This window comes from Mizuhopecten yessoensis, unplaced genomic scaffold (genome assembly GCF_002113885.1).
Source record: "Mizuhopecten yessoensis strain PY_sf001 unplaced genomic scaffold, ASM211388v2 scaffold10847, whole genome shotgun sequence".
Taxonomy (NCBI): Eukaryota; Metazoa; Mollusca; class Bivalvia; order Pectinida; family Pectinidae; genus Mizuhopecten; species Mizuhopecten yessoensis.
This window is the reverse complement of record NW_018408751.1, coordinates 1,843,897-1,869,963: the sequence shown is the minus strand read 5'-3', so window position 1 is coordinate 1,869,963 and position 26,067 is coordinate 1,843,897. Positions and strand designations below refer to the sequence as shown.

The following is a 26,067-nucleotide window of genomic DNA, read 5'->3' as shown; positions in this document are numbered from 1 at the left end:
TAAAAAGCTTTGTTGAACATGTAAATCATTACCTACAGATACAATTCTTTGGAAACTAAAAGAAAAGAAGTATTTTGTACCCACACTCAATATGGTAACAGTATTATAATGATTACAATAAAGCCTCTTTCGCATATCCGGTTCAACGGGATTGTCTGTTTTTAAATGTAACATTTTTGGTTATAAATCCTGGCGGACCTGCAAATGTGTATGCAGGCCTTGCAGGGCTTCATCAAGGCTCGTCTGAGAGCAGCATCAGATTACTGGGTATACAACCTTATTTCATAAATGAACAACTCTGGTCCAACCGTTTGGATTGCGATAAACGAATGTGGCTTATTAGTTACCGCCTAGTGATGGGCAATCAGCTTAAAATCATAATCAATAATTAACATATTCAGTCTGTTATTCGGACTGATCAATGATTTATTGCATACTTGATAATCAGTCTGTAATAATTTGGACTGAACACCCAAATAAAGCAAAAACACAGTTGTTACATTAATAGACTGATTTGCTTTAAAAACATTATAGGTATTCTTCTTTTACAATAAACTTTTACTCAGTTTAAAGTGGGTCTTTTCAACATTAAACATCAATTATAAATTAAAATCCACAAAAATATTATGTATTTTATACACTCAAGACAATTGAGTTCAATAATGAACCAATCATATTGATTACGGAATTTGTAATTGATACTTGGAATCAGAAAGGTTCACCTGATCAATTTTTAATTATAATTAATCATCAGCACATCACTTAGGTACTGATATCAAAGAACGATCAATTTTCAACAGAACTATAGAGTACAAGTGCCAATCTGGTAACAGAAACTTATCATGTACAGTTGCCGATAACCCTGGTTTTGTATCCTCGATACTCCATGGGTTAAATTATATATGCTCACTTTCGCTCTCTACACCCCTGGAATCATGTCATGGCAAAATTGAAGGCATGCAGCTAGCTATTTGATTGGTCTCATGAAGAAAAAACCTGACAAATCACTAGGCTGATACTTGTCCTTTGAAGATTACAGAGCAGCTTTACCTTACTTCAAAGCCATTCAATTTTACCCTTAAGTTATGCGACCCGAGGTTCTTTTGATGTATATTAAAGGATCAAACAGGTTTTCTCATCTCATCCACAATGTTGTGCACACTTGGCCTTCAAGTTTACTATGATATATTCCAGGAGTGCAGAGGGCAAAAGTGAGCGTATCCCCTGGAGTATCGAGGATGTTGATCTCGGACACACAGTATACTATTGATAGGTTGAGAGATCATCCTCTATGGCGACAGTATCAATGACAAGAGAAATTTCAACACTCTAGGTGAGAAAGGTGTCTGTCTAAACTTTTGGTTGATATAAGCCTTACAGTGTTAGCTATATATAAACAACCAAGACTATCATCTTTTCTATTGAGATTTCTGTGTCATCCCCTTTAAGTAGGGGATAGTTTTATTGATCTTACATCTTTCATTTAAATTCCGTAATAAAAAGTGTACCATAGCATAAAACATACTAGTTGACCCCTTTAATAAATAATTGAACCCTTTCACCCCTTTGTAACTTTAGTAAACTCTTTCATGCTTTGACCTGGATGAGTCCATTATGGTCTAGAGTGGTAAAAGGGTTAATAGGAAAAAAACTAATTTCAAACCTTTGCCACTTTGTTCATTTTTCTTTGCCTTTTTCTTTGTAGGAGAACCGCTAGATTTTGCTTTTTGGGGGGAGTCACTGGTGCTTGATACAGATTTTGCCTTTGTTTGGGAGTCAGCCGAGCTTGGTACAGGTTCTGGAGAGTTCGTGATTTCTGTAGACCTAAAATTGAAAATGTGACAATTACAGAATATAGCCACATGTAATAAAACCTGGGAAATCGCATAGGCAAAACGAATTACACTTTTTTAAATTTAAATGTAGTTCCAATATAATGTATGAGTTCATATACATATAGCTAAAACTGGCATTATCAGACAAATTGGTATCGCTACATTGTATGTGTGATACATTATGATGCTGTCTGTTAGAGTAGACTGCCAGAAATATATAAACTGTGTAAGGGAGATAACTCATTTTATATTGACACAGAATTGTCCCTCTTACAATACATGTTCTTGTTCTTTCAATTTTAGATATGATACTTTAGGTGTAATAGGAAAGAGAATAGTGTGCTTCCACCGAGGATCGTACCCACGATCTCTAGGTTCCTAGTCGGACGCTCTACCACTGAGCTAAAGGGAAATTCCCTCTAGCTTGAAGCTAGTAGGCAACCTTAATCTTATGTACAATTAGAATTTGCCACACAGTGATAAAGCCTCACACAAATCGTAATGCAGGACGGCCTTGTAAATCTTTACCAGCTTTAATTTGTTAGAATCACTAAACATTTCCCTATGCTATGACCAAACAACTCTGGTCCGACTGACGAAATTAGGTCTCTCTACTACACATAGGCTGGTTGAACCTGAAACAAAACATCTTGAACAAGGCTGATCTATGGAAAATTTGGCATGTGCATATTTTGGAAACAAAAGGTAAAAAGCTTTAGAACTGTATTTATGCAAAATATAAGAGCTTTGTTCTCATATATATAATGTATATATGTTTGCAAATTGTTACAAACTTTAGTTACATAAATTTATGAAAAAGGAAATAAAAATTCTTGATTTATTTCTACTTCTTTGACAAAACTCTGAAATTGCATTTTCAGCTCTGCCTATTCTGTCTTTGCATATTGCAGAGTTATCTTCTCTTGTGAGCAGGTATTGATTGTTACCTCAGTGGTTTGTGTGAGAAAATTACATTGTTTTCTCAAAAATTGATGACGTTTACTCTCACAAACCAATGACGTTACAATCAATGCCTGCTCACAAGAGAAGATAACTCTGCAATACGAAAAGACGGAATATATTATGTTGGACATTTTGGGTCCAAGTGCAGTTTGTTCATCACAGAATATTTTCTCTGCCACCTATACCATTATATATAACAGGGTACACAAAAGTAGCTTTATTTAATGTTCACTCATCATTTTCTGTTCTATGTGTAAAACCTCATTAACTATGTCTCGTGTGTAAACCAATTATATAAATAAACATTTTGTGTCACACCCTTACAGCCTGGAAATAAATATCTTGTATCAATACACAGTACTGTTTCCTATAAATAATAAGGGACTCTATTGCAATTAAGCCATAATGTGGCTTTATGGGTCATCCCAGGTAAAGGCCTAAATTAATCAAATCAAATCCAGCTTTTTTAACACTCTTGACTGATTTATACTAGTTCTATGGCATGAATAACTTTCATTATAAATAACATCTGTGATTACATATATATTTATGTCCATATTGCAAAATGTGATATATGTGTAAGGTCTGCCTTTTACCTGAAAAAATATTATCATTTTACATACAACAGTATTACCTTAAGCTTGTGTCTGCAGACTCAGCTCTCACTGTGTGTGAACCCTTTAGAATGACATCATCTTCTTGTTCTTCTACCTCGAGCTCTTCCACATCAATTTGTTCAAAATCGTTCAGATCCTCATGCTCGATCACCGTCACCTCAACATTCCCTAAATCTGCTTCAGAATAGGACGCTGAAAAATCATCTGTTGCTATGGAGCTTGTGTTTTGACCTTGACCACTGATCTCTGACTTTGTAGATGCTGTGATACTTCCTTCCGACTCCTCCTCATTTTGTGTAGCTAATAATCTCAGTAGGTTTTCTCGGGTTTTATCTTTCTTGTCAATCTTAAAAAGAAAAAGGAATAAGAAACAATCACATGTGTAATAAGAGAAAGATCGAAACACACGGACAGACCAGGATTCAAACCCACTCAGGACCCTTTGAACTTGAGATGCTAACAGTCACTCTACCAATAGCTCTACACGGTACTTGGTCAACAAGGGACAACCCAGTCTAGTTCCACTTCATCCCTCCCTCCATTCTCTACGTCATTGCCCCTGAAGACAACACACTATTTACAACCCAGGTTCTGGTATCCCCTTGCCAAGCAATCACCAAGTACTAATGACAGGCTTCATTATTATCTTTACAGAAAAAAAAGCAAATAGGGACCCCCTGATGGATTGAATACCTGTGTGACACAACCTGAGCCCCAAATGGGAAGATTAAAATTATGTCAATTCATTCTTCAGGAAAAATATATTTTAAACTAGAAACGAAGTTTAAAATGTCTCTAGACAACTTGAGGGCCATCTTGGATTTCATGTTTTTACATTTTCAAAGTTTTTGGTTAATCTGTAAAGGATCCAGTTGTGGTTTGGTTGGTTTGGTTGTGATTTACATCCTATTAACAGCTACATGTACTCAGTGCCATGGTCATTTAAGGACATGCCAGGTTTTGGTTGATTATAAAAGCTGGAGTACCCGAAGAAAAACCAACAACATGTGGACAGTACTGGTGACCGTCACAAGTTGGTAACAATCTCAAAATCACCAGTGGTTGACAGCTTGTGTTCGTAGACAGTCAGATGCCTTATTTTAACCACTCAGCCAGCTGCAGTCCCAATGTGAATTGTAAATATGTGTCAAAGTATTCACTTTGCTCAGCAGTAAATTATCTGACTAGTGCATTTCTAAATCTCATGTCACAGGTTTGGTCCCCAACAAATCTATAATTTTTCTTTTACTAATTTTCTTTCTGCTATTAATTGCTGCTGTTAATTGATCCTCCTCACTGAGAAGCTAATGAAGTCACAAGATATAAGACACAAGAAGATTTATTTAAAGTCGTACATGTTAAACAATGAACGTTAGCTCTGTAGAGCTATTATGACGACAAAACATGAATAAAACGCATAGAAAATTATAAAAAAAAAAAAAAAAAAAAAAAAAAAAAAAAAAACACAGCATGCATGTTAAATAAAAATAAAAACAGCTTAAGGGACTGAACATTACCAGTCAGAGTTATTAACAAGCAAACAACAAATACATACATATACATACAGATATATCACAGCATGCACAAAACACAATTAAGTTGTTGGGTTGTGGTAGTCTAGGGGCAGGGTAGGGGTGAGTAGATTAAAAAGATATGCATTGTAAATAATGACTTATAAGGTCTGTAAAGGGATTTTTCCTTTACTTTGGCAGTAGATCAGCTCCACATATATACTTAATTAGGGGCAAGATATTAGGATGGACCCTCAAAAATGGGTTATCACAATATCTTAGTCAATGAGATCTGGTCTGAAGCTGGACTACATGTTGGTAAGCAGTATACATGTCTATAGCATCATTATAAATTTCTTTTTATAGTACAATCAATGTTGATAAACTTTATTATCGAGAAATATATTTTTATAAAAGTGAAAACCGTTTGACAGGTTCACAGGGCACAACCACTCATTGAGTAAAATTAAAACTTCCTGTAGTATCCTCTACCAATGTTGTAAGCTGTCCCACAGTAACATACAATTACAAACATGGTAACAGCTTTACATATATAACTTCCTGTAGTATCCTCTACCAATGTTGTACGCCGTCCCACAGTAACATACAATTACAAACATGGTAACAGCTTTACATATCTAACTTCCTGTAGTACCCTCTACCAAAGTTGTAAGCTGCCCCACAGTAACATACAATAACAAACATGGTAACAGCTGTACATATATAACTTCCTGTAGTATCCTCTACCAAAGATGTAAGCTGTCCCACAGTAACATACAATAACAAACATGGTAACAGCTTTACATATATAACTTCCTGTAGTATCCTCTACCAATGTTGTACGCCGTCCCACAGTAACATACAATTACAAACATATTAACAGCTTTACATATCTAACTTCCTGTAGTATCCTCTACCAAAGCTGTAAGCTGCCCCACAGTAACATACAATAACAAACATGGTAACAGCTGTACATATATAACTTCCTGTAGTATCCTCTACCAATGTTGTAAGCTGTCCCACAGTAACATACAATTACAAACATGGTAACAGCTTTACATATATAACTTCCTGTGGTATCCTCTACCAATGTTGTAAGCTGTCCCACAGTAACATACAATAACAAACATGGTAACAGCTTTACATATATAACTTCCTGTAGTATCCTCTACCAATGTTGTACGCCGTCCCACAGTAACATACAATTACAAACATATTAACAGCTTTACATATCTAACTTCCTGTAGTATCCTCTACCAATGTTGTACGCCGTCCCACAGTAACATACAATTACAAACATGGTAACAGCTTTACATATATAACTTCCTGTACTATCCTCTACCAAAGTTCTTCAATTAGTTACATTTACTGTTTACAGTAACATTTTGTTTTACTGAAATGGGAAATTAAGTGAAAGAAAATCACAAAATTCTTTTAATTCTTTAAACATAATGAAATTAATGATAGGCGATACACTTTAATATGCAAAACTTTTTACTCATATGAGGGGTTATATATATACCCTTACTTGCCAACTTTTTAAAATTTCCATGGAGAAGATTGGATAATATTAAGTCATCGCTCGTCAGTGCAGTAGAGGACAATATCCCTTCCAAAGTTTATAAACAGTGGAATTCTTTATCATGGGTAAACCACAACCTACAGAAAAGGTGTACGGAGCAAGCACAGAGTTTACAATCAGACCAAGAGGAAAATGTCTGGTCTAACTACAGATGTATTCATAAGGAATGCAAGCGGGCCTTTCGACAAGCAGAGTGGGGATATATGAACAAGAACATCAACGAAGGACTAGCAAACAACAACAACAAGCCCTTCTGGAAAAACAACAAGAGTAGGAAGCAAGAAAACATCGGAGTTGCCCCACTCAAATACCAAAACAACCTCCACAGTGACAGCCAGCACAAGGCCGAAGCTCTCCTGGAGCTTTTTAAATCAGTATTTACCAGAGGCCTTCATGACAAACCCCCGCCTATGTCCCATACAGTCAAAGATCCAATACCAGGTATTACCATCAACGAAAAATGGAGTTTTGTCTTTACTTAAAGCCATTAAGGTAACACCATCGCTCAGCCTGATCTTTCAGAAGGGATAGTGGGCATCTACCATCTGACTGGCTCAATGCAAACGTCACCCCCGTATTTAAAAAAAGGAGACAGACACCTCCCTGAAAACTATATGCCAGTGTCTCTTACATCTGTTGTTTACCAAGCTCCTGGAAAATAATATCTGCAAACAATTTCTACAACATTTTGTACAACATGTACAACATCCTAACAACCCTTAACCACAGTTTCTGCTCGAGGTACTTGTGTCTTTAACCATTGACGACTTTGTTAAGAACTACGATAAGGTTCTCCAAACACATGTCATAATATTAGACTTTTCCAAGGCGTTTGATACAATGCCCCATGATAAGCTACTACATGTTTATAAGCTGAAAAACTATGGGATACCCAAGACCGCTCCTTGAATCGACTTTCTATGTCATCGCGGCGACATATGCGCGTAGTAGTAGAAAGCAAATTCTCCAAAGAGACTCCTGTTATATCCGGAGTCCCCCAGGGCAAGGTCTTCGGCCCTTTGATATTTCTTGTCCACATCAATGACCTACCGGATTCTGTTAAATCACAAATTTGTGGGTGATGATTGCCTGCTATACCTTGTCATCAAATCTATCAGCAACCATGTGATACTTCAACAAGATCTCAAGAAGTTAGAAGAGTGGGCCCATATTTAAGGTATGAAATATAATGTTAAAAAATTGTTATGTTCTTTCAATAAACAGCAAATCATCACATTTCAATGACCTAAACAACCATATATCCTCAAATCTTTACCCAAAAACCCATACCTCGGCCTTATGATCTCGGAGGACCTGAAAGGGAAAGAGGCGGCGGTGTACATGTTGAATCCATGCTAAAGGATCTAGACCTATAAAAACACTGCAAGAAAAACTGAGGGAGTTACACCTCACATTTCTATACTGGGTGGTTGAGGGGCTATAGTGCCTCAATCTCATCACATCACTAATCAACCCCAAAACAAAAGATGTATCCAAACAACAAAAAGATTAGAGGACTACCATTGTAAAAATATTTTGAGAAGACCATCGGACAAACCACTCTAAATGCTTAGTAAAAATACCAGCAAAGCCTGACACTTATAGAAACAGGCTTCTTTGTATGAACAATTAGGGAGTGGTATCAACTAGAGAACCATCAAGTTAATGCCAGTATGTGTACTTAGACGGCCTTCAAAGTTCAAAGCTGGCCTAAAAACAAACACAAGGCTAGCTGCACTCTCTCTCATCCTTCGCATTAATGCCAGGAATTAGCCAGCGACGTACCTCTTCAGATTCAGCTTGCATATTCAAAATCGTTAACTTTAAAAACAATGTGTGTATCAGATCTATATCAGGCACCCACCAGAGAAAAATAAAACTTTAAAATGGTATCTTATTAGCTATTCTTTCACATGTGAAATCATTAGATCTTAAAACATGAGAATAGTTTTGCAAATTCACTGGATTTAAGTATTCAATTTAAGGATCTAAAATAGGGAGTGTAGATCTGTGTGCCCAGCTAGCCTCTTCAACCAAAAGTGAACATGTTATGGAAGTTCCTGCAAATATTAGAAAAGACTCCCCAAAAACATAATTGGACCATTACATCTGCCCCTATTTCATAAACAGACAATTATACGTATTGTTGAACCTTTAAAATGTTGGAAAACAATAAAACAAAACTTGACAAAAACGTCCCATGTAAGGATACATGACTGTAACATCATGACACGTCTTGATGAATTTTTCTGTATTACGATATTAGAACGAGATTTTTCACAAATAAAAATTGTTGACATTTCTTTGACAATGCTTTCATACTTTATAATACTCATCGTCAGTCAATTCCCGATCAATTCTCTCCAAGTTTTCTATTTGCCTAAGTTTCTTTCTCAACTTTCTTATTTCCAATGCCGCTGAAGTTCTTGCTGCAGCCATTGCTGCTGAGTTTTTCGGAACCTTTCTCGATTTACAAATGCATATTGTTCAGAATATACAGGAAGTAAAGGGAATTCCCGCAAGAGGGCGTTATTCAGGAAAAAGTCCTGTTGACAAAACACCCATCACGAGGAAATACAAAGGCATTTACGTCAAATTGGAAACTTTATCAAGTGTGATGATCCAACCAAATGAGTTTGTTTAGAAAGCGCGGTAAGTATTTGTGACATCTTAGGTAAATGGTCGCATATGCGGGATTAACGTCTGTTATGTAAACATTAATCGAGTCTGAACCCTGGGGACACCTACCTTCACGACTTAAAATTATCGTTATGATATATTATAAGAGTTAAGCAGACACGTTGGTGACGTTTTCGTTACATTGCTTTTTTTAATGAGAAAGTAGACTCAGTGGCAGTATGTAGTTAGTATAACATGTAACACTGCATTAATTTCATTTATGTGTCAGCTGTGCATGTGTGTCTGAGTAGAAAATATCAACAACTAATTTATAAACCACCAGTTTAAAATATTGTTTGAAATAAATATAAACTGACTATCTCCTTAAAAATAAATGATGTCAGACAATCCACCTCAAGGCTATTTTAAAAAATAAATGCAAAGAGTTGAAATTATTTTCGACTTGGCCCAATGTCTATAATTACAGTAAGATATATATATTTCCTTTCAAAAGTTTCCTACACTTAATTATTCATTACATTTTGATTTACTCAGGTCCTACCTCAGAAGATGTTGCACGTGAGAATCAAGTTAAGAGAGCCATCACCAAGGAGTTGTCCTCATCAATTAGGACCCTCCAAAGGGAACATCATCGCAAAGATGAAGTCATCACGAGGTGAAACTTTATAGCCTTTTAAGTAATCCCATACTTCTTAGTCCAATGCCCTACCACTGAGCTAAAGGGAAACTCCCCTTAGCTCGAAGCTAAGGCAATCGTAAACCTATATAATTAAAATCTGCCATACTTGCATATGGCCAGGGTTATAAACACTTTTTTTTTTAACTAGGAAGTCCAAAGGTCAAACTGAACAGTTTATTTGCTACCTACTTCGATCAATGTAGCTTTATTTTATTGATTTTCCAATATTTCCTTAAGGAAATTAACATCTCAGCACAAAACATAAAAAGTAATTGACTATATAGGGGGACATTATCATAAAAGGAAAAAGTTGACAACTACTGGATATTATCCAATACATCTTTATTTTAAGCAGTTTTATTGCTTACATGTATTTTGTAATCTATTTATCAAATGATACTGTGACATCATATCACAAATAAGGACCAGTTAGGTAAGGTTATCTAGACTACTAGTGAAAATTCACTAGTTATGGAGGACAAGTGTAAGTACGGATCTCTCATGATGACTTGCATTGTTTATGCATCAGCGGGTAAAGTATTCTTTTTTCATTTCACAATGTCCAAGAATTCAAAAGAATTCTCAGCTTTACTGTTAAAGAAATGCAGTACTGTACATGTATGTAGTTTCGTCTCGTCAAATTTCTATAATTTCTTGTAAGTATTATACAATAATTCATGCATCAGAAGGATTTTAAGAATTTAAGTCAGTTTGGGGTGGAACAGGCGTAAATTGTTCAGCCCTGCAGTGTTTTAGTTATGATACATGATTTATTTATTTACATTGCAGCACGGATCAGGCAAATGCTGTGTGTAATATATTAGAAGCCATTTTTCTGCATAATCTGAAAAATTCTGTTTCTAAAAAGGTAAGATATTAATAATCTTAGAAAACAAAACAGTTGTACAAACAATTTTGGATTAACTTTTGTTTTGTACTTTGTTTGCGTACCATAGAATTAAATCAAATTTTTTTTTAACGCATCCCAAAAAAAAAACATGTATTTAGTTTATGCTATTAGATGTAAATGCAAACCAAGTATTGACTGATAAATGTTAAGAATTTATTTTATTTTCAGTTTGCAAACTATATGGGGCTTAGTCAGACGGGTGAAAATGGAGACATTTCAATTGTAAGTATACAATGTACTTTTTATTAAAAATAGAAACTAATACTTAGAATTAGGGATAAGGATTAGTGTAAAACTAGGACTTGCTTATATAGTCATGGTTGATAATCTTATCAACTGATAAAACCTGTGTGGTTAAATGCTGATATGATTAATCAAAGCTTAACCCATTTACATAATGTTCTGTCATTTTAAACAAATGTAGAAGGAAAAACCTCAGTTCTGACTCAAATTATTCAACATTGGGTAATGATAATAATGATATATACAATATTTGATATAGCGCCGTATCTAGCTAACATAAGCCACTCTTAAGTGCTTTACATTATACATAGATATACAATTTATACAATCAATGCAGTTAGCATATACATTAATCAATACCATTTTGAGGAATTCACAGGAGCTGCCTTATCAGGCGCTAACTACTTGTCCTATGCCACCTTGCTTATATCTCCCTATGTGTGTATGCCTGTGTGTGTGCTGGAGTGGTATTGTGTTCAGTTTGTAGTGGGACCATGCTTCCAACGGTATCATTTATAGTGCCACCTCACTTTAATGCTAAAAAACAGATAGTGCCACATTTTATACTCCACCTTGGTTGTTGGAGTTGTACATGTGTGGGCAGGAGGAAAACACTTTCTCTGATTATTCCATGTGTACAACGACTTTAAGATCGAACCCCAGTCGCCTGCGTGGAAGGCCGGAGTAGTGTTAACCACTAAACCAATCTGCCAGTAGATTATCAGTATCCGACCTTGATGTATCTATTTACCCTGAAATCTCGATAATAAGCCTATTTTGCGAATCAGTCTCATTTTCAAAGTCTTTTATAAAGTAAGCCTTAAGCTTCATTGGCATTTTTTCAAGTTATTCTTTTCTTGCGTGTAAAATTACAATGTTATATAGGTTTTTTAATGAAATTCAAAGTATATCTGTAAAACCTGTTTAGTCTGACATGGGTAATGTGGCTCATGTCTGGAATCCAATGGATATTATTTCAAGACCAGCCTACTTTCAAACATGACTTATTATGTCGAGATATGCTCAGGTAATAATCCTGCATTTGGGTAACAGTTACCCATTTGAGTAACAATTTTATTACTGAAATGGGGAATAAAGTGAAATAAAGACACACAAAGTTCTTTTACACATTATAAACAAAAACGGGCATCATTCTTTCAACATAATCAAATTAAAAGTACAATTAACAATAAGGTACAATTGTGCATAAAAATATGTTTATTTAGTTGTCTTAAATTTTGTCAACATGACAAATTATATCACCTCCATTGCTTATAGTGTGCTGTAGAGTAGCTATAAATAGCACACAGAAAAAATCATGCTCACCTGTCACATTTGCACAGGATAGTCCCATTGACTACACACTGAAGTAAATGAAGAGCAAAGTCATTGATATGGTTTATCCTTTTCACAAAAACTTAGACATCAGAATTGATCATTTTCTGTGCACAAATGTACATCATTGTTTTATTTATTGGATTTAGTTGAGAGAAAAACGCCCTTTTTTGCGCCAAGAGTTTAAAAGTACTTTGTGTGTTTTAAATTCACTTTATTCCCCATTTCAGTAATAAAATTATTACTCAAATGGGTTACTGTTACCCAAATGCAGGATTATTACCCATATGCGCCGTTGTGCCCAACCTGATGCTAATTATATAAGCTGTATGGAATCCAAGGCTTATTTTCAATGTCGGCTATTTTCAAATCAGGCTTATCAGGTATTATCAAGATTTTGGGGTTTCCCAGGTAACCACTGGCAAGTTTTATACTTTCTGAATAAGGCAGCTGCAGTTTTTTAAATATTATATGATTATATTCCTTCTGACAGAATTTAAAAATTCATTATATTTACTTTATACTTTGCTGCAGAATTTCTGGCAATTTGCTGTCAAGTTTACACACGGCGATGTCATAGCCCAGCTGAAGAGGCTTGGCCAGGTCACCACGGAAATCGGACTATGTCGGGTAAATATTAAAAACTTAATTACGGATGGTTTACAGCCTCATCCTGTATCCATGCATGTAAATTGCATGGCCCTGGTATAGCTTATAGCCCATCTCATTGGGATTTTAAGTGCCACAACATAATAAGATTACCTTATATATATCTTACTTGCTGCAACCTTTATGGCCAGGTTTAACGGAAACTAAGTAATATTTAACATTTTAAGATATTAATAATGTATTATTTTTCCCATATAAAAAATTGGAAAGATTGGCAAAAACGATTTTTGGGTGTTCAGTACTAATTCCTCGAGGGTTGAAAAGAGAAATTATGTGTCAATCTCTACAAATAGAGAGGACGGTCGACCAAAGTTTATCTCGATTAAGTAAAGAGGGGAGATAACACATATTTCCTGTTGTGAACTCTACAGGATGTTGATTATTCGACCCCAGGGGGTTGGATGGGGACATATCAATGGTTGCGATAATAAGTGGTCATTCAGATTTTAACCAGTTACAGGATATTCAGGCAAAATATTTGTTTAAATACTCAGCCAAGGTTAGAATCATTGGAAGTTCGGAGAATCAGGGTTTGTATCAATCTGCATTCTGACATCAGACAAATCTGAACAGTACCCGTATAACAATTTACTACCATTTTACTTGGATCTATACAGAAACTATTGTAACATTGAAATCTCTCGACTATTGAAAAATAAATTGACAAACCTGTATACCATTGTTAATCAACTCTCTACATGTATTAGGCCTGGATCCGCATGGCGCTGAATGACTGTCTCATGGAAAGTTACGTAGACGCTATGTTGGCTGACAAGAAAACCTTGGAGTAAGTACTTTATACCAGTTTATTGGTTTATTGTAGCGTTTTTTACATGTGTTGTATTTTGGTGGCCAAGTGGTTAAGGCCTCTTTCATTCTGATACCACAAGCCCTTCACCACTGGGTCGCGGGTTCGAGACTAGACTACGTGTGGTAGGAGTCGCCAGGTACTGGCTGTTGGTCGGCGTTTTTTCTCTGGGAACTCTGGCTTTCCTCCACCACCAAAACCTGGCACGTCCTTAAATGACCATAGCTGTTAATAAATTCATTTGTAGGACGTAAAACACAAACCAATGTATTTTGGAAGAGGTGCACTGCTCAAAACTTTTAGAAAAAATTAATGCATAGATTTTGATATAGAAAATACTTATAGCTTCTTGTGTCTCTGTCAAAGTTGTAATTGGCAAGTCATTAGATTTCACTTAATTTAGAATTTGAAGATCAGACTAAATAGCATACATTTCATTAGAAAGAAAAATGCAACACACTAATCAGCATACAAGTTTAGTCTACTCATTTATATGAAAAAATGTCAACACTTAATTATGTTGCAGAATGTTTTATCATCGAACGGCATACCTGCGTGACCATGAACAACCTGAGATATTCAAATCGTACCTCAAAGGTGGGCATTTCACTAACAAAGCTTAAGATACTAACAATCCTTAAAGCTTACTGGCCATTAAATGCTGATGACTCAATTCCATTAAAATTGGCTGTAAATTTTCAATTAAAACATCAAATATTCATGGACATTTACTTTACTATTTTAAATCAACCCATTATTATTGTACAATGATTAAAATTGAAATTAATTAATGAAGACTTTGTTGTGGGAAGATAAAGGCCATTAAAGCAAAGTGCCCACGCTGGAAATAATAGCCAGGCAGCACAATTTTGAATACCCATTAATGAATTTTTCTTTTAATCGAGATTAAACGGTCATTTAAAATATGAATTCAATGGCATTTTCATTGGTATACAGATTACCATAAAAAAGCATGCAACTTATTTTTTTTTGTTAATGATGCATTGATAGTGAATTAATGTACATTATAAACGTATCTCTTAAAATTTACTACACTTGTAAATCCGAGCTTTTAATTTCCTGAATTTTGCTATCCTTTGAATTGAATATTCATATCTATAAGAATATAGCACTGCCGTGCTTATGTTTAGTGTTTAAAATATTTGACATCATATAAACATTCTTGTATCTTCTTGATACATACATTACAGGTCTGATGTCCTTGGAATTCAAGCTGTCGTACAACTCCCGAGTGTTAAATAGCTGGTCAAAGTCTCCGTTGATCCTAGCAGGTCTTCTCCAACCGGACAACACCCCTCTACCGGTCATGTCAACAGGTATTTACGTAATGGGTCTGGACTGAAACTAGTCCGAACACTTAATGAGTCATCTCTTAGATATTTTGTCCGAACTTTTGGACATTTTTTTTATTTTATTTTTTTAAACATGAAAATGATGTGATTCCGTCATCTAATTTAAATATTTTTAAATAAGTATATCACATTTTTAGTTGAAGTTGTATTTTGTGGGTAGTTAATGTCTGTGTAATGATGGATGATAATATAAGCATGTACATATGTACAAGTTTAGACGTTATTATCTGGCTATTTTTATATCCTACTCCATATATAATAGCCCAAGACTTCCAAATCAGCCCAAGGGATAATGAAATGGTAACCTTTTTTGTTCACAATATTGCTCATGTAGACTATCGCCATCCGTCATAGAGTGCATCATTCATCATTCATAAACTTTTTACATTGTTTATTTCTTCTCCAAAACCACAGCACCAATTTCAATAACATTTTGTAGAAAGGTTTCGTATTATAGTCAAAGGCACACCAAATCTGTGAATTATATGGATCTAATTACTCAGGGGCCTGAGTGGCGAGGCCAAAGGGGGTCAAATTGGCTAAAGTTTCAACAATCTGCTTCTTCTTGAGACCCAGATATGCTTGAATCAAATTTCCTTCATTAACGGAAAAGTCTTATGGTGCTTTATCAAATTGTGCATTTCATTACCCCCAAGTGATCCATTCCCCACTGGGGAGGAGGACATTTTTACTATAGTTTCTATAGAGAAATAACACTTTGGGGTATATTTTCTCTATTTGCAGTGTGCTATAATTCAAACTATGTTGGAATTTTACTGTGAAGCTTATGCATGCATATATGCCGGTTGGAATGGTTTGGTCGGGAATATGACCTATACACAGCTAACAGCATCACACATACAAATCAACCCTTATCACTGAAGTGAATGATAACATATTATGTTTATACTAAAATGTGTTTTATGATGTCGATTGGTTTCAGAACAAAAAGATTCCAGCCCCGATGAAAAGTATTATGATGGAGCAGTGGCAAACGGACACGACGTTGTGGACATACGGAGTGTGAGAACTAGGTCACGGGGGAGTAGTTCTGAAGGTGACCCAACAGGAAGGTCATCTAAAGGTCATAAGGTCAAAAAATCTCAGAAAAACTTCCCGAATTCCTCCGATGATTCTGATAATAAAACTATAGTTCTCAGCTCTGAACTGACCCGCAGTGATGTGGAAAAAATTAGAAATATGCCCAGAACTGCTTCCTCTCAAGATACAGGAATGTCCGAGTGTTCAAGTTCTAGTCACGTATCCTGTCCCGACCCTGTCAATTACAACAAAAGTCCAGCCTCCTATGTCGAAAATGAAAAAGAAAACATGTTCAGTTTAACGGACGATAACGAAATAGTAGCGACACAGGAAATTGAAACGTCCACGAGTGAGGTTTTAACACAAAAAACTGAAATGGCACCGAAGTTTAAAATTGGTAATTCTCCTGAAATGGATTTCTCTAACAACGATGCTCTAAATGCCAGGATTCTTGACGATATTTTGAACGCGAGTGACGGAGAGAGTTCGAACATTGCAGCTACCGACTATTTCCAGCAGTCTGGCCTTCCTGATCTATCCATGACCTCTCTTAATGTAGAAAATTCACCAGCTTCTAAGTCGTCCTTATCCTCTACACCCGACTTTGATAGAGTTTCAGTTTCACCAAAAAGTCAAAAAGAAACTGAAACAACAAAAAAGAGTTATAAAGTGAAAGGGAAGATGCGTAGACTTAAACCCGATTTAAGTCCTCCTCAAAAATCAGCTGCTGCTCCCGAATTATCCTCGGCTGTAGCGGTCGGTATAGAAACGACAGGATCAATGTCGAGAAGGGGGAGATTATCCATGCCCGACATTTGTGCTGTTATTACTAGGACGGAACCCCGGAACAGACTCGGTGTAATAGACGCTCGGTCGGAGCCGGATATTCCGGGACAGTTAAATGATAATGAGGACAATGACAATGATTCTCATGTAGGATCACCCTATGTTGGTAACAGTCTTGGTGCTATGAGCGGATGGTCATCCTCCTTTGACCTGGAAGCTCAGGACACTGTTCAGCCCCTCCGGGGTCCAAGTGTTAGTGAGACAGTGACCATAGGGCGGCCAAAATGTAAGTAGAAGAATGTACAATGGCAGGACTTGAGCCGTTATATGTCATTTTGCCTCATTATTTTTTTTATTTTTTTTTAGATTCAACTTGAATCTATTAACCAATTTCTTTTATAAACATTATTAGGGCTATCTGTTGTACGAATTTCAAATTTCATATTTGCGTACTTCATTTTTCTAAGATTACAAATATCTAACAACTAATTTTGTATCCCTGATGAGGCTGGAAATGACCCTTAATGCCTCTAGTCCTTTGTCTAAATATAATCCTAAATAACATGGAAACCTGTGTCAAATACTTAATTCCACAGCGGAGAGCTTCGGCAGCCTGCTACAGAACTACACTCCCTCAAGTTCCGCTATGACATCGCCTTCCCTCGACGATGTGCTGCAGGACTTACCCGATATACACAAAGCATCCCCTTCCAAACACGACATCCATGCTGAACAGGTACATAACTAAATATTCAGGCACATGGTTTGACATTTCATGAAAAAACATTCCTGTACAACACAAATTCTGTGGCTATTGCACCCAGACACGATATATTTAAAGTATTAGGAGGCACGGTAGTCTAGTGGTAGGGCGCCAGGCTCGTGACCGAAGGGTTACACGTTCGAGTCACGGCACGGCACTGTGTTGTATCTTTGAGCAAGATACTTTACTCTGCTTGTTCCAGTCTACTCAGCTGTAAATGAGTATGTGGTTGGGCAGTGCTAGAATTGTTGAATGCAAGCTGTTAGCGCTGAAATGGCAGCTCCGGCTGTATGCTCCCAAGGGAGTAGAGAAAGGTATTGGCTAGTTGCAAAAGGCCCTATAACCACAGAAAATAATTTGTGAACTGCTTTAAGACGACCTACGAACTAGGTTGTGATAAAGCGGTATATAAGAACCTCAAATTATTATTATTATTATTATTATTATTGAAATCCAACTGAAACACAATTTCCAAGTATATACTCCACTCACGCAAGACAGTATATCTCCACCCAGTCACAATATTCCTATAAGAGTGTATTGTATATACCAGTAGATATGTTGGATAGTAAAATTCCACCAGAGAGTGTAGAATCAGGAAATATTAAGGATCATACCCAAGACTTTGCCAAAGTTCTGAGCCCGGTTTCTACACCAGAGGATGGAAGTTCTCTTACCCTCATACCTACATAATGATTCACTCTTTTTTTTCCTACCTCTTATCCAAGAATACGGTAAAAATCAACAATGACACTGTTAATGCAACAATTTATATATACAAGTAGTAGATTTTGTAGATACGATCAAAGACACATTTGGAAAGTTTGCACAGGAAAATGTATGGTTTATCAAAGATACACTTTAAAATTAAAGCTATTTACAAAAACTTTTTAGAGAAGTATATTCTCCAGCAAGACACAAATTTCCAAATATATCCCAGACAACATTTTAAGTACATGAATTGTATAATCCTCACCCACACACAAAATTCAAAGTTATTTAAATTCCAAGTATACAGTACACATGTATATGTACCTCCCTTTTTCGCTAGCCAAGGGTTACTATCCGGTACAATCTACCCACACTCTTCAGTAGGAAGACTGGATAGGACCGGATGGTAACCCTTGTCTAGCGAAGATGAGTACCTCCATACAAATTGTTATCCCCCTCTTTCACGGAAATGGGGGATATTAATTTGGGTTTGTCTGTCTGTCTGTCCGTCTGTCTGTCACGCTTCGTTTCAGTGCAATGACTACAACACATGTTAACCGATTTTCTCCAAAACTTGGTCACAGGGTTAAATACCTTAAGGGCCCGGCCAAGTTCGATGACCACTTTCAGCGAACCCCATTTGGCAGAGTTATGGCCCCTTGAATAACGAGAAACGTCATTATCTACCATGCTTTGTTTCCGTGCAATGACTACAACAATTGTTAACCGATTTTCTCCAAAACTTGGTCACAGGGTTAAATACCTTAAGGGCCCGGCCAAGTTCGATGACCACTTTCAGCGAACCCCATTTGGCAGAGTTATGGCCCCTTGAATAACGAGAAACGTCATTATCTACCATGCTTTGTTCCCGTGCAATAAGTACAACAAATGTTAACCCATTTTCTTCAAACTTGGTCACAGGGTTAAATGCCTTAAGGGCTCGGCCAAGTTTTTTGACCACTTTTAGCAGACCCCATTTGGCACATGTTTAAACCTAACCTCAATAATGTTTACCTACAATATGTCCTGAAATCGGGGGATATAAATTCCACAAATTTGCTTGTTAAATAAGCCTTTGATCTCCTAACAGAATTGCTCGCTAGGCTTGCCATTCATTGCCTCCATGCTTGTTTGATTTCAGGTGGAAAAAGATAATAGCGCTGATGACTTTGAAATAGTTTCAGCCTATAGTTATGCTTCTAACGAGAAGCTGGACCGAGTAAGTTTGCATGGGAGAAAGCTCTGCTACTAATACAATGTACAGTGAAACCTGGCTAACCTGACAACTTTGGGAACACAAGGGTTTAGTTAGATTTACCTGTGTAATCTGACATCTTATTGTTGAACACAGTGTTTTAGGTCAGATAAACTTGTCTAACCCATCAACTTATGTAACACAACATATAAGCTAGATTAACCTGTCTTATCAGACACCTTGGTAGACAAAATATATAAGTTGGATTAAACTGTCTTATCTGACACCTTTTGGGACACACTGATAAACCTGTGTAATCAACTCCCTATTGGTCAGATGAACCTGTCTAATCTGACATACTGTGAAACACAACATATTTGTAAGATTCTAGCCTGTTTAATCTTGCACACCATATATAGGGCACAACATATTGGTAAGATATAACCTGTCTAATCTGACACCCTATGGAATACAATATATTAGTCAGATTACCCTGTGTAATCAGGCAACTTTAATAGTGTGGGACTACATGCAATCGTTCAGATTAAATGGGATTTTCTTGGGTAGTTTCCTATATAAATAGGATTTTAGCATAATATTTGAATAGACATGAGTATTGATGATGTCAGAATACTCAGGGGTCCAATTAAACAGGTTTCACTGTAGTTCTTTGTTTACTCTGTTGCCCTGCTTGCTTTCATGTAGATACATGTATGTGTATATATCTTATCTTCTTTTTTCTTTTTTTTAAATCGGCTTCCTTTTGTTACCAGTGTGCATGTGCAGTAGTCGGATTATGCGATTTATTTAGAACAAGTTGTATCTTTTATGCAGAGAGTTCCAATGCTCTGTTTTGTATCTCCAACAAAGAAGAGTTGCAATTTGGTCGCCATTTTTCTGACTTGGAGTTGCTATCTTTTATTTTCTTTGATTTCTTATCTTCTTTTTTTTGTAAGGGTGTCACAAGGCACCTTTTGAGAAAACATATGAATTTTGTTGAACACGTCTTTCATGTGAATTATATATTGTATTTATTCTTGGTTATGGGTCTTTTAAAGGAAAAGAAACAGTTTTTTTAGGTCACCTGAGACAAAGTCTCAAGTGACCTATTGCGATCGCCTTTTGTCCGTCGTCTTCCATCGTCCGTCGTCCGTAAACAATTTACATTTTCGACTTCTTCTCCAAAACCCCTGAACCAATTTCAATGAAATTTTGCAGAAACCTTCCACGGCCAAAGGTCAACTAAAACTGTGAATTATATGGTCCCCAGCCCCCAGGGGCCTGAGAGGCAAAGGGTCAAATTGACTAAAATTTCAAAAATCTTCTTCTCAAGATCCAGATATGGTAGAATCAAATACTCTTCATAGATGAAAGGGTTTTAAGGTGCTTTACCAAAATTGTGAATTTCATGACCCTTTGGTATCATGTTTCCCCATGTGGAGGGGGTAAACATTACTATAGTTTATATAGGGAAATCACATTTTGGACTAACATTTGTTTAATTGCCATTGGAAGTAATTCAATTTGGGTTAGCATTATCAGTATTGGATAGCAGTTTGATTGTATGCACATATCAGCCCTGACTGACCCCCAGGGGCTGATGGGTGGGGCAAAAAGGGTCGAATTGACTGAAATTTCAAAAATCTTCTTCTCAAGATCCAGATATGGTAGAATCAAATACTCTTCATAGATGGAAGGGTTTTTAGGTGCTCTACCAAAATTGTGAATTTTATGACCCTAGGGTCTCACGTTTACCCCTGGGGAAGGAGGGGGGGGGCAAAATTTATTATGGTTTATAATGGCAATTGATACTTTGAATATTACATGTTAATAACTTGATTGGAATTATAACCTTGAATTGACAGTTTGATACTTTGAAAATTTTGAGCCATCCCTACCCCCAAGGGCTGTAGGGTACGTGGGGCCCAATGGAGTCTGTGTGCTAAAATTTCTTCATTTTCCTTGTTTAGAATCAGAGGTGCTAGTTTCAAATACTTTTCAGTCTTAAATCTGCATGATAGATATTGAATAAGGTTGTTTTATTGTTTTTTGTCACTTTGAATAATACTTCTGTTCATGTTAAAAACAAAAATCAACTCTCTGTATAAATATATCAGGTGACCGTTCAGGCCCATGGGCCTCTTGGTTCATTTGCATGTGCTTGTGACGACCCTCATTCCATTTTCATTTCATTTCGCTTTAAAACATCATTTTAGAAAGATTTAGAAACCTTTAAATTGACCTCAAATGACAGAGATATTTTCGAATATTCTGATTGAATTTGTAGTACATGTAATATATGTATGTATTTTTCCTAATAGACAAGTAGACATCATTAAATATTGTCCAAAATTTACAGAAATGGTTACTTTGTTAGCAGAGTGATTTTTTCTTTTCTTTCTCTCATAAGACACCACCTTTTCTCTGAATGTTTGTGCATCACCTGAAAACCATAATTTGCTTTTTAGTTTACCTTAAGATTTATTGAAATTGCAAGAAATGTAGATTCACATTTTCTGTTAAATTTGGATTAGTTCATATTTAAATCTGATTCAATGAAATGAAAATTGAATAAAAATTAACCACAGAAACCATGGATGTATCCACAATATTTTACTAAAATTGGTTTATTAGTTTTTCACCTATGATGGAATTTTGTAGATAAAATATATGGATGTTATGTTGTTTTATATTGCAGAAATGTATCTTACTTGCTCCTTTATACTTTTTCCAATCACTCACTGCCTTCTTATATCTATTTTGTAATGTATGTATGTAATACCTTTATCATATATATATATATTTATTTATTTATCACATAATGTACTGTATGTGTTATCCATTGAATATGCTCATGTCTTATTTTTTGACGTATGGTATTAAACCATGTAATATGACCCATCAGCCCTGTGATTGGTTGTAAGTTTCAATTGCTTCAATTGTGACGTCATGCCTAGGACAAGTATATGACGTCACAGACTTACACACTGGGGTCAAAATGGCGGCTTTTTACATTTCAAGGTTGCATGAAAATTGTCATTTTACAGGAATAAATGCCATAAATCTTGATTATGTGAAGAAAAGGATCTTTAATTTACACTCGTTTTCATTTCGTATGAAATTTATGAAACTCGTCCCGAATTATTCATTTTAGCTCGCCAGAGGCTCGCTAAATTGAAAAATTATTAGACTCATTTCATAAATCTCATATGAAATAGAAACTCAGAATTTGTTATATCTTGCTGCAGGCCAGGTACCTTCTCAATGAATCAACAAAAATACCAGCTCAAGTACTTATTCAAGTTCACATAAGATCAAATTTGTTGTATTTATGAAAAGACAACATACATCTAGCCTTTATCAGGCAGAATGCTCTTACTTGACCTTTGACCTTACAATGCAGGTCAGTGTAACCTTATTACAGTGCACTTTAAATCTGAAGACAAAACAATTATACTTCAAGTTTCCATAAGATGTCTTTACAACCATTCATATGTAAAGATCCAGACAAGCATTTTTGTACTTATTTGACCTTTGACCTAGAGGTGACAGTGCACAATACACCATCTCTTTATGATGCAGGTATACTTCAAGTTTCATCAAGATATCTTTAACAGTTTAAAAATTTCAAATATAGGTATATTTTATACATCTACTTACTTAGCATTGTACATGCATAGCAGTTCAGATATTTAAAAAAAAAACATGTACAATAAGTAATAGAACTTATAAGAAATGATTTTAAATCATATATAGGAAATAATGAAACTGATTAAGCAGGTGATTTCAGAACATATTAAGAGGTAAAACGGTTATAATGATTTAGAAATTACTAATAGACGTTGTTGCCTTGGACTTTGAATATAAATATCTATAATTTCCTTCTCCATCTGTATTTCAGAACATGGAGAATCGGCTAGCACTGCTGGGAGAGATCGCCTGTGAGAAAGGCCTTGATGCTCAAAACTACAAGTGTGGAGGCTGTAGTAGGCCTGTGGGTCTCAGTAAGTTTACATTGTTAACATATATAGTTAAAATTAAATAAAACACTAAACAATGGCCAGACATTTTTATGCCCCTGTCATAAAGCGCGGTTGGCATTACACATGTTTGTCTTTTCTATCTGTCCATAGCTGCATACATACAACATCTTGATTAGACTTTGCTAGTCCAACATCATAATACATTCTGAAGAATACTACACCAATATATATCAGTATATGTTAACCCTATATCTGTTTGTTTCAGTCTATAGTAACACTATGTCTGTTTGTTTCAGTCTATAGTAACCCTATGTCTGTTTGTTTCAGTCTATAGTAACCCTATGTCTGTTTGTTTATGGTAACCCTATATCTGTTTGTTTCAGTTTATAGTAACCCTATGTCTGTTTGTTTAATTTTATGGTAACCCTTTCTCTTTGTTTCAGTCTATAGTAACCCTAGATCTTGTTTCAGTCTATGGTAACCCTAGATCTTGTTTCAGTCTATGCTAATTATAACCCTGTATCTTGTTGTTTCAGTCTATGGTAACCCTGTATCTTGTTGTTTCAGTCTATGGTTATTATAACCCTGTATCTTGTTGTTTCAGTCTATTGTAACCCTGTATCTTGTTGTTTCAGTCTATGGTAACCCTAGATCTTGTTTCAGTCTATGGTAACCCTGTATCTTGTTGTTTCAGTCTATGGTAACCCTGTATCTTGTTGTTTCAGTCAATGGTAACCCTGTATTCGTTGTTTCAGTCTATGGTAACCCACGCCTGTGTACGTTTGATGGTATGTATTACTGCTTTGAATGCCATGAGAATGATGAATACTACATTCCAGCCTTTATCATCCATAACTGGGACTTCAGGAAACACAAAGGTATGCCATAAAGAGTTTGACTCTTAAACCCCTGAAGACACATTTGAACTCTTCCAATTCAAAGGCTGGAATAGTTCATTATGCAATTTCAGGGGTGAATAAGTTAAACAACAAACATAATTTTTTGCTAATAAATTCAAAAGATGCCTCGATCATGACTTTAAACATTTCACAAACATTTATAAAAGTTTATCGAAAGAAAAAATAATAATTGTCTTTAAAAACCGTGATGTATATTAGTTCTGAATTATTAAAACCTTGTTCTGCTAATAAGTTAATCCAAGGGAGATAACTGTTCCACAAATTAAGATTTTAAATGCAAGATGGCATAGGTTCTATATCGTTAAATACAGTCATATCAGAAAATTTATTACCAAGTGTACATAACTCTACTATCGATCCAGGATATAGGTCTGATCATTCAATGCCAATAATCTCTTTAATTTTTAATGAATTCAAAAAAGGTAAAGGGCTATGGAAATTTAATTCTTCTCTTTTACATGAAATAGATTATCTTGAAATTGTCAAGAAAACTATCATAGATGTCAAAATACAATATGCACTTCCAATATACAACCTAAATAATATAAATATAATTCATGATTCAGAAATTATGTTTCAAATAAATGACCAGTTGTTTTTAGAAATTCTCCTAATGGAAATTAGAGGTAAAACCATTTCATACTCTTCTTATAAAAAAAAGCAACAAAATTTAACAGAAAAAAAAATCATAGATACAATTAAAAATCTAGAAGACAGTAAAAATATTGATTTCATTGAATTAAATGAGAAGAAACAAGAATTGGAAAAAATCAGACTAAAAAGATTGAAAGGTAGTATTATCAGGTCCAAAGTAAAATGGGTGGAAGAAGGGGAGAAACCTACTAATTATTTTTTTAACTTAGAAAATAGAAATTACACCTCAAAAATAATCCCAAAGATAGAAAAAGACAATGGTGATATAATATCGAAACAAGAAGAAATTCTAAGTGAAGTTCAACTATTCTATGAAAAATTATATACTATAGATGATGAAATAGAAGAAGCTAATTTAGAAGAATTTTTAGTAGATTGTGAAATTCCAAGGCTGAATAGGTCAGAAGCATTAAGTTTAGAGGGCAAAATTACTGTACAGGAAGCAGCACTAATTATGAGAAATATGAAAAATAACAAAAGTCCAGGCTCAGACGGTTTTACAGTAGAATTTTTTAAATGCTTTTGGAAACAGTTAAGTAACTTTATAGTACGGTCTATCAATTTTGGTTATATAAAAGGACAATTATCTGTTACCCAAAGACAAGGAATCATAATATGTTTACCTAAAGGAGAAAAACCTAGACAATTTTTAAAGAACTGGAGACCAATATCCCTCTTAAATGTAACTTATAAAATTGCATCAGGCTGTATAGCAAGTAGAATAAAAGCAGTGTTAGATAAATTAATTGATCCAGATCAGACAGGTTTTATTTCTGGGCGATATGTGGGAGAAAACACAAGGTTGATATACGATATTATGGATTACGCAGAGAGAAATGATATACCAGG

The 26,067-nt window shown here is 35.4% G+C and overlaps 2 protein-coding genes across 3 annotated transcripts in view; one reads left to right on the top strand and one right to left on the bottom strand.

Moving 5' to 3' along the window:
* Nucleotides 1-9,001, bottom strand: part of LOC110462920 (uncharacterized WD repeat-containing protein all2124-like) — a 103,544-nt gene extending 94,543 nt beyond the window's left edge. The window contains exons 1-3 of the mRNA XM_021517162.1: nt 8,831-9,001; nt 3,433-3,761; nt 1,664-1,824 (exon numbers count right to left, since the gene is read on the bottom strand). Of these exons, the coding sequence (XP_021372837.1) occupies nt 1,664-1,824; nt 3,433-3,761; nt 8,831-8,947 (607 nt within the window). The 5' untranslated portion in view covers nt 8,948-9,001. The remainder of the gene's footprint in view (nt 1-1,663; nt 1,825-3,432; nt 3,762-8,830) is intronic.
* Nucleotides 9,002-9,015: 14 nt separating this feature from the next.
* Nucleotides 9,016-26,067, top strand: part of LOC110462919 (pleckstrin homology domain-containing family M member 1-like) — a 24,890-nt gene continuing 7,838 nt past the window's right edge. Inside the window, exons 1-13 of one of the 2 annotated variants that reach the window (XM_021517159.1) lie at nt 9,016-9,160; nt 9,683-9,803; nt 10,617-10,695; nt 10,906-10,959; nt 12,850-12,945; nt 13,692-13,771; nt 14,319-14,389; nt 15,004-15,129; nt 16,109-17,278; nt 17,589-17,728; nt 19,608-19,685; nt 23,563-23,665; nt 24,400-24,522. In XM_021517159.1, coding sequence (XP_021372834.1) covers nt 9,139-9,160; nt 9,683-9,803; nt 10,617-10,695; nt 10,906-10,959; nt 12,850-12,945; nt 13,692-13,771; nt 14,319-14,389; nt 15,004-15,129; nt 16,109-17,278; nt 17,589-17,728; nt 19,608-19,685; nt 23,563-23,665; nt 24,400-24,522 — 2,263 coding nt within the window. In that variant the 5' untranslated portion in view covers nt 9,016-9,138. The remainder of the gene's footprint in view (nt 9,161-9,682; nt 9,804-10,616; nt 10,696-10,905; nt 10,960-12,849; nt 12,946-13,691; nt 13,772-14,318; nt 14,390-15,003; nt 15,130-16,108; nt 17,279-17,588; nt 17,729-19,607; nt 19,686-23,562; nt 23,666-24,399; nt 24,523-26,067) is intronic. The other variant, XM_021517160.1, reaches the window with a different exon arrangement.